At 39.9% G+C, this 16,434-nt stretch overlaps 1 protein-coding gene across 4 annotated transcripts in view; it reads left to right on the top strand.

Moving 5' to 3' along the window:
• Positions 1–16,434, top strand: part of LOC126482378 (DNA-directed RNA polymerase III subunit RPC6) — a 77,886-nt gene that overhangs the window by 41,219 nt on the left and 20,233 nt on the right. For 3 of the 4 annotated variants that reach the window (XM_050106476.1, XM_050106473.1, XM_050106475.1), the window contains exons 4-5: positions 7,155–7,403; positions 8,406–8,657. In XM_050106476.1, the coding sequence (XP_049962433.1) occupies positions 7,155–7,403; positions 8,406–8,657 (501 nt within the window). Of the gene's footprint in view, positions 1–7,154; positions 7,404–8,405; positions 8,658–10,971; positions 11,198–16,434 lie in introns of all 4 variants that reach the window. The other variant, XR_007587642.1, reaches the window with a different exon arrangement.

The raw sequence follows: 16,434 nt of genomic DNA, 5'->3' as shown, positions 1-16,434 counted from the left end.
AGCACGCCATCGGAGATGCTGGCAATCAGGGGATTTTCTCACAATGAGACAATCATCTTCACAATCAACGTCTACAGAACTTAAACAGAATGAGGCTAATGATTCAAAGACCGTTCCAGCTGCACCACAGTTTCTCGTGGTTTCACGTACTGAAGACGGTCAGTCCTTCGCAATGGTGAATCTGTTTATTATTCAGAAAGGTGTTGATGCCATTGCTGGCCCTGTGAAATCCTGCTCTCATTTACAGAATGGCACTTTGCTTTTGGAGACTGCTTCTGATTCTCAAGTTCAACAACTGCTTGCCGCCTCACTTCTCCATGCTTATCCTGTTCGTGTTGAGGCCCATAGAACTCTGAATCCTTCCCATAGTGTTAATTACACTTGGCTGCTAGACGGTCTGATGGAGGCTGAAATCCAGTCATACATATCTGATCAGGGTGTCATTGTCTTCCTTCTGGCGATGAAAAAGATAGATTTCTCCTTAGTGGCCACCTGCAATTTTTTTCCCATCTTTGATAGAGTGGTGATTCCGTCCGAGATCAAAGCAGGCTAAGAAATTATCACAGTCTGACTGTACACCCTGAACCCAATGCGCTACTACCAGAGTAATCGTTTCAACCGCACTAGAACGTTGTGTCGACACCCAGCCAAATGTGTAACCTGTGGTAGGGATGCACATGAGGGCGATTATCCGCCTCCCTCTCCCCACTGTATCAACTGCAATGGCAGCCATGCCGCCTCCTCTCGGGTTTGTGCCGTGTATCTTGATGAGCGTGCTGTCCAGGAGATTTGGGTAAAGGGAAAAGTGCCTTACCCAGTTGCTCGCAAGTTATTGGCTAGCCGCAAACCCTGTGTTCTCCCGTCTGCCGCTTATAGTTCTGTTCTTGTTACCTCTCGCTCCATAAAGGACATGGCCATGCAGATGTGGCACCTCAAATTCAACTCTGAGGTTGTGAAATCACCCGGTGTCAATGTAGCATTGCCGTATCCCGTCCAGCTGTGCACCAAGCCATCAAACAGTACACAACCAGTAGGCCAGAAGGGACAAGAGGAGCACTCCTGTGAAAGACTTCCTACATCCCTCCAGCCAAACAACACCTGAGCCTTCCTCTGCTAACTGGAAAGGCTTGAAGAAGTCCAAGAAAGGCAAACAGTCTTCTCCCCCAACTCAAAGATCCTCTTCAATGGCGTTGCTACGTGATACCTTAGCCCGGCCGACCTCCCTGTAGCCGGTGTACACCACTAATCATTTTTCTGCGTTGGACTCTACGTACCAACAGCACAGGCAAGCCAATGCTCCTGTGGATCTCATGGAGCAGGATCCTGCTGTTTCTGTGCCCCGTAGCAGCAAGTCTTCGCAGACTGTCACTCGGCAGCTGCCGAGGAGACATCCCTTCATTTCTTCATCATCATGACTCTCCTTCAATGGAATGTTTGTGGCTTTTGGTTGCACAAAGAGGATTTACAGCTGCTTTTAGTATCACAGCGTCCCCTTGTACTCTGCCTTCAGGAAACAAAATTGCATCCTCACGACCGCTGTGAGCTTCCACATTTCTTCCCAGTTCGTTTTTATCTTGCCCCTGAGGTCGGCATTCCATCTCATGGGGGCATCATGCTGCTCATACAGGATGATGATCAATAGTCAACCCATCTCCCTGACTACCCATCTTCAAGCTGTTGCAGTTCACCTTTTCCTTCCTCACTTGCCTTTCTCCCTTTGTACCATTTATATCCCTCCGTCGTTCAGTGTCACTAGGGCTGATTTCCTTCAGCTTATTGGGCAGCTACCTCCCCCATTTGTGCTGCTCGGCAACTGGAATGCTCATCATCCCCTTTGGGGTTTTCCCAGAACCTGTCAGAGAGGTGCCCTCTTGGCTGATCTTCATAATCAGCTCAACCTCTTCTGCCTTAACACTGGAGCATGCACATTCCTTTCCGGCTCCTCGCACACCTATTCCCATTTGGACCTATCCTCCTCCATTGCCCAGCTTGCCCTTCGTCTTGAGTGGTCCACTCTTTCTGGAACCTACTCGAGCAGCCATTTCCCATGTGCTGTTAATTTACTGACTCCTACCCCACCTGTGTGTACACCCAAATGGCAGCTTACTAAGGCTGACTGGTGGCTTTACTCCTCCCTAGCGACCTTTGATGAAAAAGATTTCCCCAGTTGTGACGACCAGGTGGAATACCTTACAAACGTTATCCTGACTGCTGCAGAACGTTCCATTCATTTCACTTCGTCTTTACCACACAGTGTTCCAGTCCCTTGGTGGACTGAGGCATGTCTCAAAGCAATTTGTGCACTGAGATGTACTATCTGCATTTTTAACCATCATCCTATGATGGCAAACTGCATTCATTATAAACATATGCGTGCAAAGTGTTGTCGCGTTCTTCAGGGTAATAAAAAAAGCTTGCTGGATGTCATTCACTAGTTCTTTTAACAGTTCCACCCCTTCCTCTGTCCTGTGGCACTCCCCCACTACATTGTACACATTTCCCCAGAGTTTCAATTGTCTGCCACTTCCTGATGGACTGCCCGTATTTTAAATGTTTACATTCCTGTTTGGCTTCACCGTCTGAATTATCAGCCATTTTAGCAAATGATGCGCGAGCTGTCGACCGCAATGTACTTTTTATCGATCAAAGCAATATGGTGAAGGCCATTTAATTTTTAGTTTTGGACCTCTGTTTCCGTATGGTATCTTTTGTAGCCCTTTCTCCACGTCCCCGTGGATTGATGTATAGTCATTTTATAAGTCCTCTCTGTCTTCGTGTTCTGTAGTTTTGACGTGGGTGCATAATGCGCCAGTTGTTTTTGCACCCTAAAGCAAATCAAAACAAACAGCCATTGGGCTCTTCACTTCATTTGTTGACTCCTGTTTGTGATATGACACACAATACAAATAGTTTTAGTTATAAAAAATCAGTGCACCTATCAACAAAGTCTTAAATATATTTAAAAGTACTCGGTGCAGCACTATTACACTGAGAAGCATAGCAGATTAAAAGGACTGTGATGAATTAACATAACTTGTTAAGTAAACATTATGGCTAACTTTAAACCTGTGCAATATGTGATGGCAGCTTGTAACATGACTTCATTTGACCTTGATATTCTTTGTGAACAGAATGTCTATAATGAGATCAGATTTCAGCAGACAAAAATGTTAGACTTGGACAATCATACCATTAGAGCTCAAGTATACTGGACAAGTTAAAGTGGTTTACAAAATTTTAATGCTCCAGATGCAGATAAGACCCTTGTATGCAGATCTCATTTCTTTTGCCCACACAGGTGCTTAGCTATTGTCTACTGGCTAGACACTATCAGTCAATATTTGATCCCTTATCCTTCGACAGCTGATCTTATGTGGAAATCACTGACCTTCCAGGAAAATTCGAATGACACCCAAAATTTTGTCCATTCCACCAAGCAACAAGAGTCTTAATTATCACACAAATATACTTTAATCAATGTTTTAGCAATTTGATATAGTCTTTGACATTTTTATGTGGAGGTAACTATCACACAAATTTTTGTCCGCAAACAGTAGTGAGTAAATCTTCATATTATCTACTTCTGGTGCTTATGTTTGTTTTAACAGTTATGGAAAGGATAGATTGCTACTCACTGTAAATATGACATGTTGAATTGCCAGGGTTGCCACAGGTTCTGGAAATCAGGGAATGTAAGGGGATTTCACATACATAAGGGGGGGGGGGGGGGAAAAAAAAAAAAAAAAAAAAAACACTGGAAAAATGTCATTTTTGTCTCAGTCGATGCCTATCTAAACTCATTCGGTTTCCACTAATGTGCAGGCCCTGCCTGTTGGATATAGTCTCTCCGATCTGCCTGCAGACCGGGTCAGTTTGTGTGTGGCGTAATGGAGCGGATTTTCATGGTTTATTTACGGATCCAGGACTGCGGTGCTCCTCAGCATGCCAGAGGCCATGGGCAATGGATTTCAGGAATTGCAACTGTCTCATCACAAGTACATTGTACAGTGTGGCATTTTAACGACGTTTTATTTGTTCTAGTATATATTGGCACTCAAAAAGTAGTTTATGTGTTAGAAATTATGAACGGTAAGAAGAAGAAAATTGTGTCAGTCGCTGACAGTTTGTATGCTATATACTTATATATTTCTCAAAAGAAAAATCACAAAATACCTGTAAGATAATAGATGACACAGTGGGTAATAACCAACAATAATGAATATAGTAGAACCAGATTTTTATCGGTGGTCACCTACAGTGTTGGTTTACTCAATTCTTCCCACCTTATTGTTATTCTTCTTCCTCTTTTACACACTTCTTTCAAGAAGCTTGTGACTCCAAGGAAATGCACATTTTTGTCACCAAATGTGCTATGTTTTGTTGTAATTAAATAACATCAGTGGTTTTAATGAAAAACACATACCATTTGGCTTGCTTTCTTCATTCAAAAACAGCTCATTACAAAAGATGTTGATGTTAGTACTTCAGATTTTTGCTCACATCAAGAAACGCCATCTACTTGCAAGTTTTTTTTTTTTAGGTATTTCCTCATTTGCAAGATTGTTTCTTGTACCATAGCTGCAAAGATAGTTTTCTTACATCTAACCCTCAAAATTTGTCAGGGAAAAATGCTAAGACTTGTCTGGAAATCAGTTAACTATCAGGAAATTTCACTTGGGGAAACTTGTGGCAACCCTGGTTGCATACAGGCACAACGAAAAGACTTATAGATTAAGGTTTCGCCCAAAGCCTTCATCAGAAAAGAAAAACACAATTGCAGGTATAATAGTATATGGACAATCATACCATTAGAGCTCGAGTATATGGGACAAGTTAAAGTTTACAAAATTTTAATACTCCACATGCAAATAAGACTTGTGGATGCACTCTTGTCCACACAGATGTTTAGCTATTGTCTTGTGGCTAGACACTGTCAGCCAATATTTGAACTCTGATGCTCCATCCATAGCTGATCTTACATTGAAATTGCTGATCTTCCAGTAAAATTTGAATCACAAACAAAATTTTGTCCATTACACCAAACAACAGGAGTCTCAATTATCATGCAAATATACTTTAATCAACATTTTAGTAATCTGATACAGTAACTACTGTACAAATTTATGTCAACAAACAGTATTCAGTAAGTCTTCATATTATCTACTTATGGTGCTTATGTTTGTTTTAACAGTTATGGAAAGGATAGATCGCTTCTCACTGTAAATATGACACATTGAGTTGCATACTGGCATAACGAAAAAGACTTACACATTAAGCTTTCGGCCAAAGCCCTCATCAGAAAAGAAAAACACAGGCAGGTATAATAGTGTATGGGTAGTTCTGGTTGAGAATAACGAATTATTTGGGAATAAAGAAAACTACTCATGAAAGGCAGAAGCACTGTGTTGTTGATAGGTACACAAACAAAAGGGACAGAGCTCAGCTAGCTTTCGGAATGCACTTTCTTACACACACACACTCACACACGCACGCACGCATGCGTGCGCACTCATGCTCACTATTGTGTTGGGGATGGGTTAGGGCAGTGAGCTACCTTCAGTTTAGGCTAGGAAGATTACGAGAACAAAGGATGTGCTGTAAAGATAGCTCACATCTGCACAGCTCAGAAAAGCTGGTGGTGCTGGGGAGAATCCAGGTGGCACTGGTTGTAAAGCAGCCATTGAAATCTTGCATGTTGTCCTCTGCTTCATGTTGTGCCACTGTGTGGTTTGCCTTGTTTTTGGCAACAGTTTGGCAGTGGCCATTTATTCTAGTTGGCAGCTGATTGGTTGTCATACCAATGTAAAACACTGTGCAGTGGTTGCAACAGAGCTGGTATATAACAGCTGGCTGACCTCTGATGGAGTAGGATAAATCTGTGACGGAACTGGAAAAGGTGGTGCTGGGTGGGTGGATTGGGCTCTGCTGAAACCAGTGCACAGTGTTTTTCATTGGTATGACAACCAAACAGCTGTCAAGTAGAATGAATGACTACTGCCAAACCCTTGACAAAAACAAGGTCAACCACCCAGTGCCACAACATACAGCAGGGCACAACATGCGAGATTTCAATGGCTGCCTCACAATATGTACCATCTGGATCCTCCACACCACCACCAGCTTCTCTGAGCGGCACAGATGGGAGATCTCCGTATAGTGCATCCTCTGCCCCCTACTGCCCCCTAACATGCCTGGCCTAAAATAAGGTAACTCACTGCCCCCCCCTCCCCCCCCAAAATCTGTGTCCCCACATCAGCTAGTTGCATGCTGTTATCTCAAGCCCTAGTCTATGAAATCACGTGCCCAGCCCTCTGCAATCTGCCCCCTGTACCTGCACCTCTAGTTAGCCTCCAGATGGTGCCCCACTTTTCTGCAAGCCGCTAGACGCTAACCTCCAACCCTCTCCCTGCCTCCCCCCCTCTCTACATCCCTCACCCTACCTCACTCACTGTGGGGTGGGAAAGAGGTGGCTGTTGACAGAGCACAATGTATGGAGACAGACGTGTGTGTGTGTGTGTGTGTGTGTGTGTGTGTGTGTGTGTGTGCACATGCTTTTCCTACAAGCTTGAAAAAGGAAGTGCATTCTGAAAGCTAACTAAGCTTTGTACCTTTTATTTGGGTACCTGTAGATGATGCAGCACTTCTGCCTTTCAGTGAGTCATCTACTTTAAACACACACATTCAGAAGCGCAAGAACACCTCACACACACACACACACACACACACACACACACACACACACAACAGCGTGTGTTTTTCTTTTCTGATGAAGGCATTGGCCGAAAGCTTAATATGTAACACTCTTTTCATTGTGCTTGCCAGCACCTCGGAATGTGTCATCTTTACAGTGAGTAGCAATCTAATCTTTCCATAATTGATATTTTGCTATTGTAGGCAATTAACTATTGTTTACTGAAAGCCGATGTCATTGGTGAGCTTTCTTGGCAGCACATTCTTGTTCTCTTTTTAAATAGTGCAAATTGCTGTATTTTAACTTGTTTTACTTTAATTATTGATCTTCAGAAATGTTCAGTTGTTAAAATAAAATGTCAGACGCTAATTTAAGAAATTTGTAAGATTGACAAATTCTCTTCTTACCTTATATCCCTAGAACTATGTTAACATTTTTGGTATGGCTTCCATTTTTTTTCTAGGGATTTTTTGATCTCTTCAATCAAAAAGGAACACTACTGTACAAATTGAAAGACCCGTCAAAAAATCAGAATGTTAAAGGTGCTGACAATGAAGAAAAAGTGGTTTACAGAATCATTGAAGAGGCTGGAAACAAAGGAATCTGGATCAGAGATATAAGACATAAATCCAATTTGATACTCACACAGCTTAATAAGATATTGAAAAACCTGGAAAATAAGAAACTAATCAAAGCTGTGAAATCGGTATCTGTAAGTAAAATACTTGTTTCTCACAATTCAAAGTGTTATTTTGCTAAATCAAATCATGTATCTGGTACCCATTTTTATCTTTACGGAGACTTGGTTTCAAACTTATGACTTCTCTCTAGATTAGGAATGGTCCATCTTTGTTGACACATGGGTCTGATTCACATTTTTACTTATGGTCGTGGGCCGTCTCATCATGACATAACAGAAATACTACTAGCACATAAAGTCAAAAGTACAGAGTCCATGATGTTAATGTTGATGGAGTAATGCAACTGTTATGAATGAATCCCTTTCTTGACATGTCATGTCAAGTCAACAAACTATGCAACAAAATATGTGTTTTTGAGAGTACTCATTTTATTTTTACCCAGAATTTCTTCCATTGGCTGGTTTGAAGCCAATTGTGTGCCAGATGTAATCCATGGGCTGCCAGTTGCCCACCTGTGCTATAGATCATAAGCATGTATGTTCCTGCCAACTTACTTTTGCTGTCTCTTAAACTTTACAATTCTGAACACAAGTTTTGTTTATGCATCTCTGTGGATTTTAAGTGTTTATTTAGAGAAATATTACATTGTCATAATTGCATCATAAAGCTCATCCATGATTTTATTGCCCCTCTTGATTGTAAAACTTCTTTCTTTCCATTTAGTATATATAGATTGCTCTTTGCTGTGTGTAAGAATGAAACTAGGCCCTGCGCACTACCTGTTCTTTGGTGGCTTTATTACTCACTAAAGGATTTGAAAGAATGACAACAAAGTTTAATTTTCATTACTTCATTAAGTTGATGCAGCAGCATTATTTTGATGACTTGTCATTTGTGGGGAAAACTTTTTTAAAATTCTTGATGAGTAGAATGAAAAACGTTACATATACATTGTGGTGGAACATCTGAAACTGCTTGGAAATTATTTATCTTGTTGAAGTTAATGTGTATCTTCATGTCTCTTTCAATTTCTGCTATTCATTGTAATGAGTATCGGAAATTAATTTTTTCAGGCAAGCAAGAAAAAAGTTTATATGCTTTATAATCTGGAGCCAGATCGTTCAGTCACAGGTGGAGCCTGGTATTGTGATCAGGATTTTGAAGCAGAGTTCGTTGATGTGCTAAATCAGCAGTGCTATAGGTTTTTATTAACCAAGACTGAAGCTGCAAAGGAATGCAAAGGAGGGCCAATAGCAGCAAGAAATATTTCGTATGCTTCATCAAAGGATGTATGGAAATATATAAATGACCTGGGCATCAGCAAAGTAAGTTCATCATGCTTTCTCAGCAGAGATTTTTATTAGTTGAGAGGTGTAATGGGGGTCAACTATTTCCAGGAGTCATATACGTGGTAGTGTAGCATTGTTTTTGCAGAAACTATTCACATGTATGAAATTTTCTCAGAGAAGATTCATCCAGGCCTTTAGTTAATCTTGAAATGTTCATTCACTTTCCATATTTGAAGGTGAAGTCCACCAGTAAACAACATGATCTTTTCTAAGGCCATTGTAAATGTAATTGTTTAGGTGCTGGTAATCATTATAGAGAACTCTTCAAAAATTTTCACTTTATCACTTATTTCGTTCTGGCTATCCAGTTAGTGAAAAGGGTAATCATTTATGCAGAAAGGGGTTGTCACAAATAAGTCTTTTAAAAATATGAGAGTTATATAATAGTTTAAAGTTGTTTTGGACATAAGGATAAGCAGTCCATTGTTCATATCTACAGCTATGGATTCAAGAAGCACATAGATAGCTGACCAGGACCATTTCAGAACTTCAGTTATTTTTATCAGAAATTTTGAGATGGAAATTAAGACTTTTGTTTTTGTTTACTACGACATACATACATACAGATACCCTAGTAATCAACAGAAAGTACAAAATCTGGAACAGGATGTGTAGGTTTATTTAATATTATGGAGGAGGGTGGATGAAAATTGAAAAAGTTGTTGTTTAGAATGTTGAATAAAATAATTTATGTATGAAATGTCATCACCACTGACTTATGGCAAAGACAAAGAAAATCAAATCAAATGGAGGAACTGAAAAGCTCTACTACAGTTCCTTCTGTCATCTGCTTTTCATCACCATGGCAGGAGACAGGAAAAAGAAAATACTCACTGATCAATAATTCCAAAATGCAAACAAACTTCTCTTTCTCCATGACAATACAAGGCCTCACACAAGTTTGCACACCAGTCCACATGCCTGGTGTGACTCAATGAGAGAAGCACTGCAATTGATGATGCAAAGGTTATTGATACAGCAAGATGATGGCTCTGACATCGACTAGTAAGGTGGTACCATGCTGGCGACAGTCCCTTGCAATAAGGTGGCATAAGGTCATTGCATTGAACAGAGATTATGTTGAAAAATAGGGTTTGTAGCCAAAAGAATGGAGAATAATATGATGTATTGGAATCCTGAACAAAACCATCTTGCTTTCAGAAAAACAATGTGTTGTATTGAAACTTCCTGGCAGATTAAAACTGTGTGCCCAACCGAGACTCGAACTCGGGACGAGATACTGGCAGGAGTAAAGCTGTGAGACCGGGCGTGAGTCGTGCTTCGGTAGCTCAGATGGTAGAGCACTTGCCCGTGAAAGGCAAAGGTCCCGGGTTCGAGTCTCGGTCGGGCACACAGTTTTAATCTGCCATGAAGTTTCATATCAGCGCACACTCCGCTGCAGAGCTAAAATCTCATTCTGGAATGTGTTGTATTATTTATTGAACGTCTCTCATAAGCAACCACTCACATTACTTGATCCTCTTTTCTTATCAGATGTAAGGAAGGGCTTAAAAGCCCAAAATCTTTTCTGTACACTCAACATCTGTCTTTCAAAAACAACCTAGCAGGTCTTTTTAGGTTAGCTGTAATTTTCTACAAAATTTTTGCACCTACTTACATAGTATCTCAAGGTGATGGAATGGATTACATTTGGCTGAATTATTACTCCTCGGTTATGTGTGCAAGGAGTAATAGGCATTTTTGTTATTCATTAGTTACGGCACGAAACATGACCAAAAATACACAACAAAACTGCATCTTTCTTTCAAAAGTCTGACAGATTATTATTTTGTCTAATTTCAAAAAACCTCTGCTATTACTCTGTGCACAATATCATATAGATTAAGAAAATTGTTTATTGAATTTAGATAAAATTTGCAGACTGCAGGACTTCTGTCATGGACACAACTCATTTTGGACAGCGCAACTTTTAACTTCTCAGGTGGGGGCCTTAATGATGACTGAATTTGTTAAAAAACTCAGAAAATGTTGTCCAAGAATGAATAAATGATGCATAAATGTTTTTTTTCTGCTTTATTAGATCAAACGAAATTGTAAAAATCACTTATTTTATATGCTGACACGAAGAATTAGCCTTTCTATGAACCAAACAGTCAGGTTCATGAGTTTCGTTTTTGATCAAAAACTAAAATGGTGACTGCACTTGAGAAAGATTAAAGTATGGTGACTTAAAGTGCCAGACATTTCAAAGTGTCTTTGCAGAAAAGTCTGTGGCACAAACAGGTCCTGTCTACAACAGTTCTGTAAAGCATTCGTTGGTTCTTTCTAGGGTATGGGTGTACCATGTACATCTCAGCGTGACAGAAAAAGTTCTACTCTAGCATTTGCAGTGAAGCTAGTAAGCCACCACTTATTATGTGACTGCAACTCCTGACCGTGCACCACATTTTAAAACCAAGCGGACCAAAATGTCTCCAGCATCCATAACATTGCTCAGCTACCAACAGACAGACAGTACCACAAATTTGCAGCAAGCAGGCGCTTTGATAGATACTGTAAGTTCCTCAGTTATTTGAAAGATTTTTATTAACTGTTCATTTGCTTCGCATTTGATTTGGCATCAGACTGTTTGGAACCACATATCACTATAATAATTTTCAGAAATGTGTACCTGTGTGACACTTGGTGTCTGAATCTGCTACTACCAATCTTCAACATAATTGAACCACTGAACATATTACCAGGGCCGGATCTAGGAGTTCTATGAAGGGGGCAAGCTTAAATTTGCCACACCTTCTTTCGCCCCTACTCATAAAAATCAAAAATGTTTTAGAGTAATTTGGGTAATATATTTCAAAATAAATGTCAGTATCTGACAACATTAACTTATTTTATTAAATAAATTAAGGTCAAAGAAAACAAACAGAAACAATTTTAAAATATACAAGAATATACCATAATAATCAATCTAAAACTTTGCTTTCCGAGCTTTTTTGGCTACAAAAATATTTGATATCATCATAGTTTACGGAAATAGCTTGTTTGTGGAGATTATACTGAGATTTGTTAATCTTTGTTGAGCAGTCTGCTCCTCAAGTGAAACTTCTTTCTCCAGAGGAAACAGGAACTGGTATGGTAAGGAATATTCTTAATGTTGGGATAGCCCTCTACCAATTTATTTTTATAAATCAAATGTAATGTGGATGATGCAGTGGCATTTTGCAAGTGTCTCTCTATTACCAGGGCATGGTGTTTGAAAATTTCAATTTAAAAAATAAATTCTTCCTTGTTTCGATCTTCTGCATAGATATCAGACAGTTCTGCTACTTTGGTTTTTAAGTCCTCCACTTCCATTTCTTGAATTTGGACACCACACAGAAAATTAAATTTTGCACTAATGTTCTCCAGTGCAGTAAACCGGGTACTCAGCTCCATTATCACTCTGTCAAATCTTCCTGTGAATGTTTGGCTACTTCATCCTCACAAAGCTCATTGGTCATTTTTTTTCTTTCTTCTGATCCTTTTTTCTGGGAATACCATTGATACCTCATTATCTTCAAGCAATTTGGCCTCAGAAATATCTTCAGAGTTACAAGAGTCTCTGGAAGTTTTCAGAAAGATCAAAAGGACTTGAATGTTTCAAACAGCTTTATCAATTGTAAGGTATTCTCTTTGCAGAAACTGATTAACATGATCATTCTTTCTTTCTTCTTCTTCTTCTTCTTCTTCTTCTTCTTCTTCTTTTTCTTCTTCTTACAATATTGCATACCAGAAACAAGTTACGGCAATAAATTTGAGTTTTCTCATTTTTTTTATTTTTTTTTTTTAACTAGACCTTGCCTCTGTTTTTGTTTATGGTGTTAAGAATTGATAAGTGTTGTGATCCCGGTGCTTGTTTCGCCACACATGCCATCCCCATTCTTCCCCCAGGTACCAGTTTTTCAGAACTCCACAGGTGAAAATTAGCTCTACAATGTGGCCATAGTTCTTGCACCCGCTTGGCCCCAATTTATGTTAATTTTTCCCATCTCAGCATTTCTTCACAGGAACTGCTCCTTTCTTCACTCCATTTTAATTTTTTTGCATCATTCAATTTCTGGCCTGTCAATTTTTCGCCATCCCCCTGCCACCTCTGTTACACACAGTGAACTTAGCTTCCAACTCTTATTAATTTGTGCATGATGTTTTAGCAGTAATCTCTGTCTTGCGTATTACCCTGTCTTCCACCATTAAGCTCTCAGGTTTTCAAATCTCATGTGGTGCAGTCCCCAACAACCAGTGTTTCCTTCTCATCTCGTCTGGTACATCTTCCCTGACGAGGGTTCTGGGTGGCTTTCCCAAACTCTAACCCCTTCCATAACCTCTCTGGTTCTATTTCTTTACCCCTCTTCCTTCCCCTTCGACCCTTCTGCCGAAAGGAGGAGCCACTTGCATACGTAAAACCTTTTTTATGTGTGTGTTCTCCTGCCACTATTTGGTGAGTAGATTGTTTTATCTATCCAATTATATTATATTGCCAAATATTGATTATTTCTGTTGTTACAGTTTGTATTGTATTTCATATTCTTATGTTGAAAGGAATAGAAACTAACATATATTCACTGTCAATGAAATTGTTCTTAAGTTGCAGATAGGATTAAAGCTAGCCGGCATTCTGCCATTCGTGAACTACATTAATAGTAACCAGAACTTCTAAGAATTGTTCTCCATGACACATTTACTGTACAATTGTGTTGTTAGAAAAACTGTGCACCCATTGCATGTCATCAGTTATGAATATAAAGGAAACTGGCTAGCTGCAGTAAATACAGTTTTTGTGTGTTTTGAATAGGGAGCTGGAATTCTAGCATCTGTTTTTGGCAAAATTCACATCTACTAGGTGTATCCAGAAATTAAGATTTCTAGTGTTGTTTCCTTTAAAGTAGATGTATTTAGCAGGGAAAATTGCACATGCACAACAAATCTGCCTGGTGGCAATACTGTGGCATTTGTGCCCTGAAGTGGCATCTCTTATTCGTTCTGCCACCGGCTGCTGGGTTTGATCTGTGATAAGGTTTCTTAATGCACAAAACATAATACCCATCGAATTTCATTGTAAGATCTATGGGCCAATATCATGAGCAAATAGATGGTGCATCGCCGGTGTAGGCTTTTTTCAGAAGGTTGTCGTAGTGTCCATGATGAACAGCCCATTGGGCAACTGTCCCTCATCAATGATCACCTGATAGAGCTGTTGTGGCAGAACTTTTGGAGAACTGTGGAGAACTGTTGCTTCACGATTATGGAGCTCAGCAGCCATTTTCTGCAGATGTCGTGATCCTTGTTGTTTGAAATTGTCACTAAGCACCTGCTGTTCAAGAAATTGTGTGCCAGGTGGATGCAAAAGATCTGACACTCGAGCATGAAATGAAACTTTTTGGAGCAGTACTGACATTTCTGCAGTGGTATCATGATGATGGCGATGAGTTTCTCGAGGATCATCACAGGCGATGAGACATGGATTTCTCACTTGCCCCTGGAAAACAGGCAGCAGTCGATGCAGTGGCGTCACAGTGGATCTCTGGTCAAGACGAAATTCAAACAGACTGTGTCAGTACAGAAAGTGATGTGCACAGTGTTCTGGGACAGGAAGGGCATTCTGATCATTGACTTCCTACCCATAGGTGAAACAGTGAACACTGACTGTTATTGTGAAACGATGCAGAAACTCTGATATGCCACTCAGAAAAAGAAGTGTGGAATTCTTACTGCAGGTGTTGTGCTGCTGTATGTCAGTGCTCATTCCCATACAGCTTGGTGCTCAGCAACTGTTTTGCAGAAGTTCAGTTGGGAGCTGTTTGACAATCCAGCATACAGTCCCAATCTTGCTCCCAGTGGTTTCCATCTTTTCTTGCACCTCAAGAAATTCCTGTCCTCCGACCAGTATTTTGACAGTGACAAAGAGCTGAAGACGAATGTCACACTGGTTCCATTCTCAGGGGACAGACTTTTATGAACAGGAATAAAAAAGTTGATCCCATGATATGATAAGTGTCTCAATTCTTCTGGTGACTATGTCAAGAAATAGCTCAAACATTGCTGTACCTGTCGCCAATACAGTTTTCCACGTAAATATGTTGTTTTTGTTTTAGAAAAATAGGGAAAATTACTTTCTGGATGTGATTTATATTTTGGGCAGAATTCATTTCTATATTTGGCAAAATGATGAGACACACAGATTTAAAAGGTTATCATGTAACACGCCTGAAGATGAAGATGAAGCATTAGATTGACTGTTAAAAAAAGTGCTGATTGTGGAGGTTTTTGTCTGGAGTGTTTATTTTTGGAAAAACTTCCACAGTTTCTTCCAAAATGGTCCCACAGTTTCTTCCAAAATGGTCTTTACTTGTTTTCTTCTTTTGGCTCTATTTAAGCTTTCAACAAATGATTGTTTATGTCTGAGAAGCTGTGGCATTTTCCCACTGGCTAACAGAATGCTTCACTGATGTAAGCTGTTTCTTGACTCTTTTTTTTCTTTCCCCACACAATGATTAAAAAATCTGCAGAATATAGAGTTCAACCTTTCATGTGCACTCACAGCCATGCAGCCCATATGTGAGAATGCTACAGATAGAACCAACAAGGTACTTAGCATAGAATTAGAATGGAAAATAACTCTATTCGCATGTTAAGGGAAGACTTTCAGTGTGATCAAAATACTTTGTAGTCAAAATACTTTGTAGTCAAAATACTTTGTAGTCAAAATACTTTGACTGGTTTTGCTTCCAGTTTGTATAGTGCAGATACTATAAACTGGCAGTCGGCTGTGAGCATAAACAAACTAGAATTACGACTGCCAGAGGGGTGAGGTGTAGTGCGGGAGAACAAGCCTCGCCTCCCATTTCAGGGCAGTCAATCTATACCCATGTTATGTGTTCTGCAAAAGCAGAAATTACATTTGTTGATAGCTATCATCTATCCCATTTGCTGTTGTGAGGGTGGTAATTGATCTCCGTGATGAACCGAAATTAGTCTCTTCACTCATTTCAAAATGAGAAAGAAAACAACAATCAGTGCACAACATAAAGCATTTGTTAACAGCTACTGTGTAACTGCTTGCTGAAGTTGTCAGTGTCATAAATGATGTAGTTCAGACCTGATCTCCACCATTATTTTGCCGCAGCTACATTAAAAAACACCCACCCACCTAAACAGCCACGTTAAAGTGTCACATTATACCAGCTTTTGAATTATAGCTTGCAAACAACAAGTGTGTGTATCATCCCCCCCACCACTCTTCCGCGTTAGTGCGTGCACGCACGCGCACACACACACACACACACACACACACACACACACACACACACACACACACACACACACACAAAAGGTGCTGGGTTCTATGGTTGTATTATGTAGTGTGTATCTTATACAGATCATTCAACCGCACAGTTGCCGTGGCACTAGTGTATTAAGCACAATAATAAGTCATGTTTTACGCATGTTTTATTTTGCAGAAACAATCTTGCATACATTATCTTTCAAAATTGAGCTTTGCCATATTATGTGCAATGCCAGTAACTAAAAATGTGTACATTTTTTATATTTGTATGCAAAAGAAAGTGGTATTGGGTAGGAATTTCTTCACAATCCCAGTGAAGGACAGTCCTATTTCAAGGGTTTAGTGACCCTGCCTACTTGAGCTCATAGTTTGTTGTATTGTCTTATCAGGGATGGACCGTGACCTTACCACAGATACTAACCATTTCTACGTAGTACTTTGTTTTTCTTTGTATTTCCAAGTGACAGGGTG

Source organism: Schistocerca serialis, chromosome 5, assembly GCF_023864345.2.
Source record: "Schistocerca serialis cubense isolate TAMUIC-IGC-003099 chromosome 5, iqSchSeri2.2, whole genome shotgun sequence".
Classification (NCBI taxonomy): domain Eukaryota; kingdom Metazoa; phylum Arthropoda; class Insecta; order Orthoptera; family Acrididae; genus Schistocerca; species Schistocerca serialis.
This window is presented reverse-complemented; position numbering and strand designations above follow the sequence as displayed.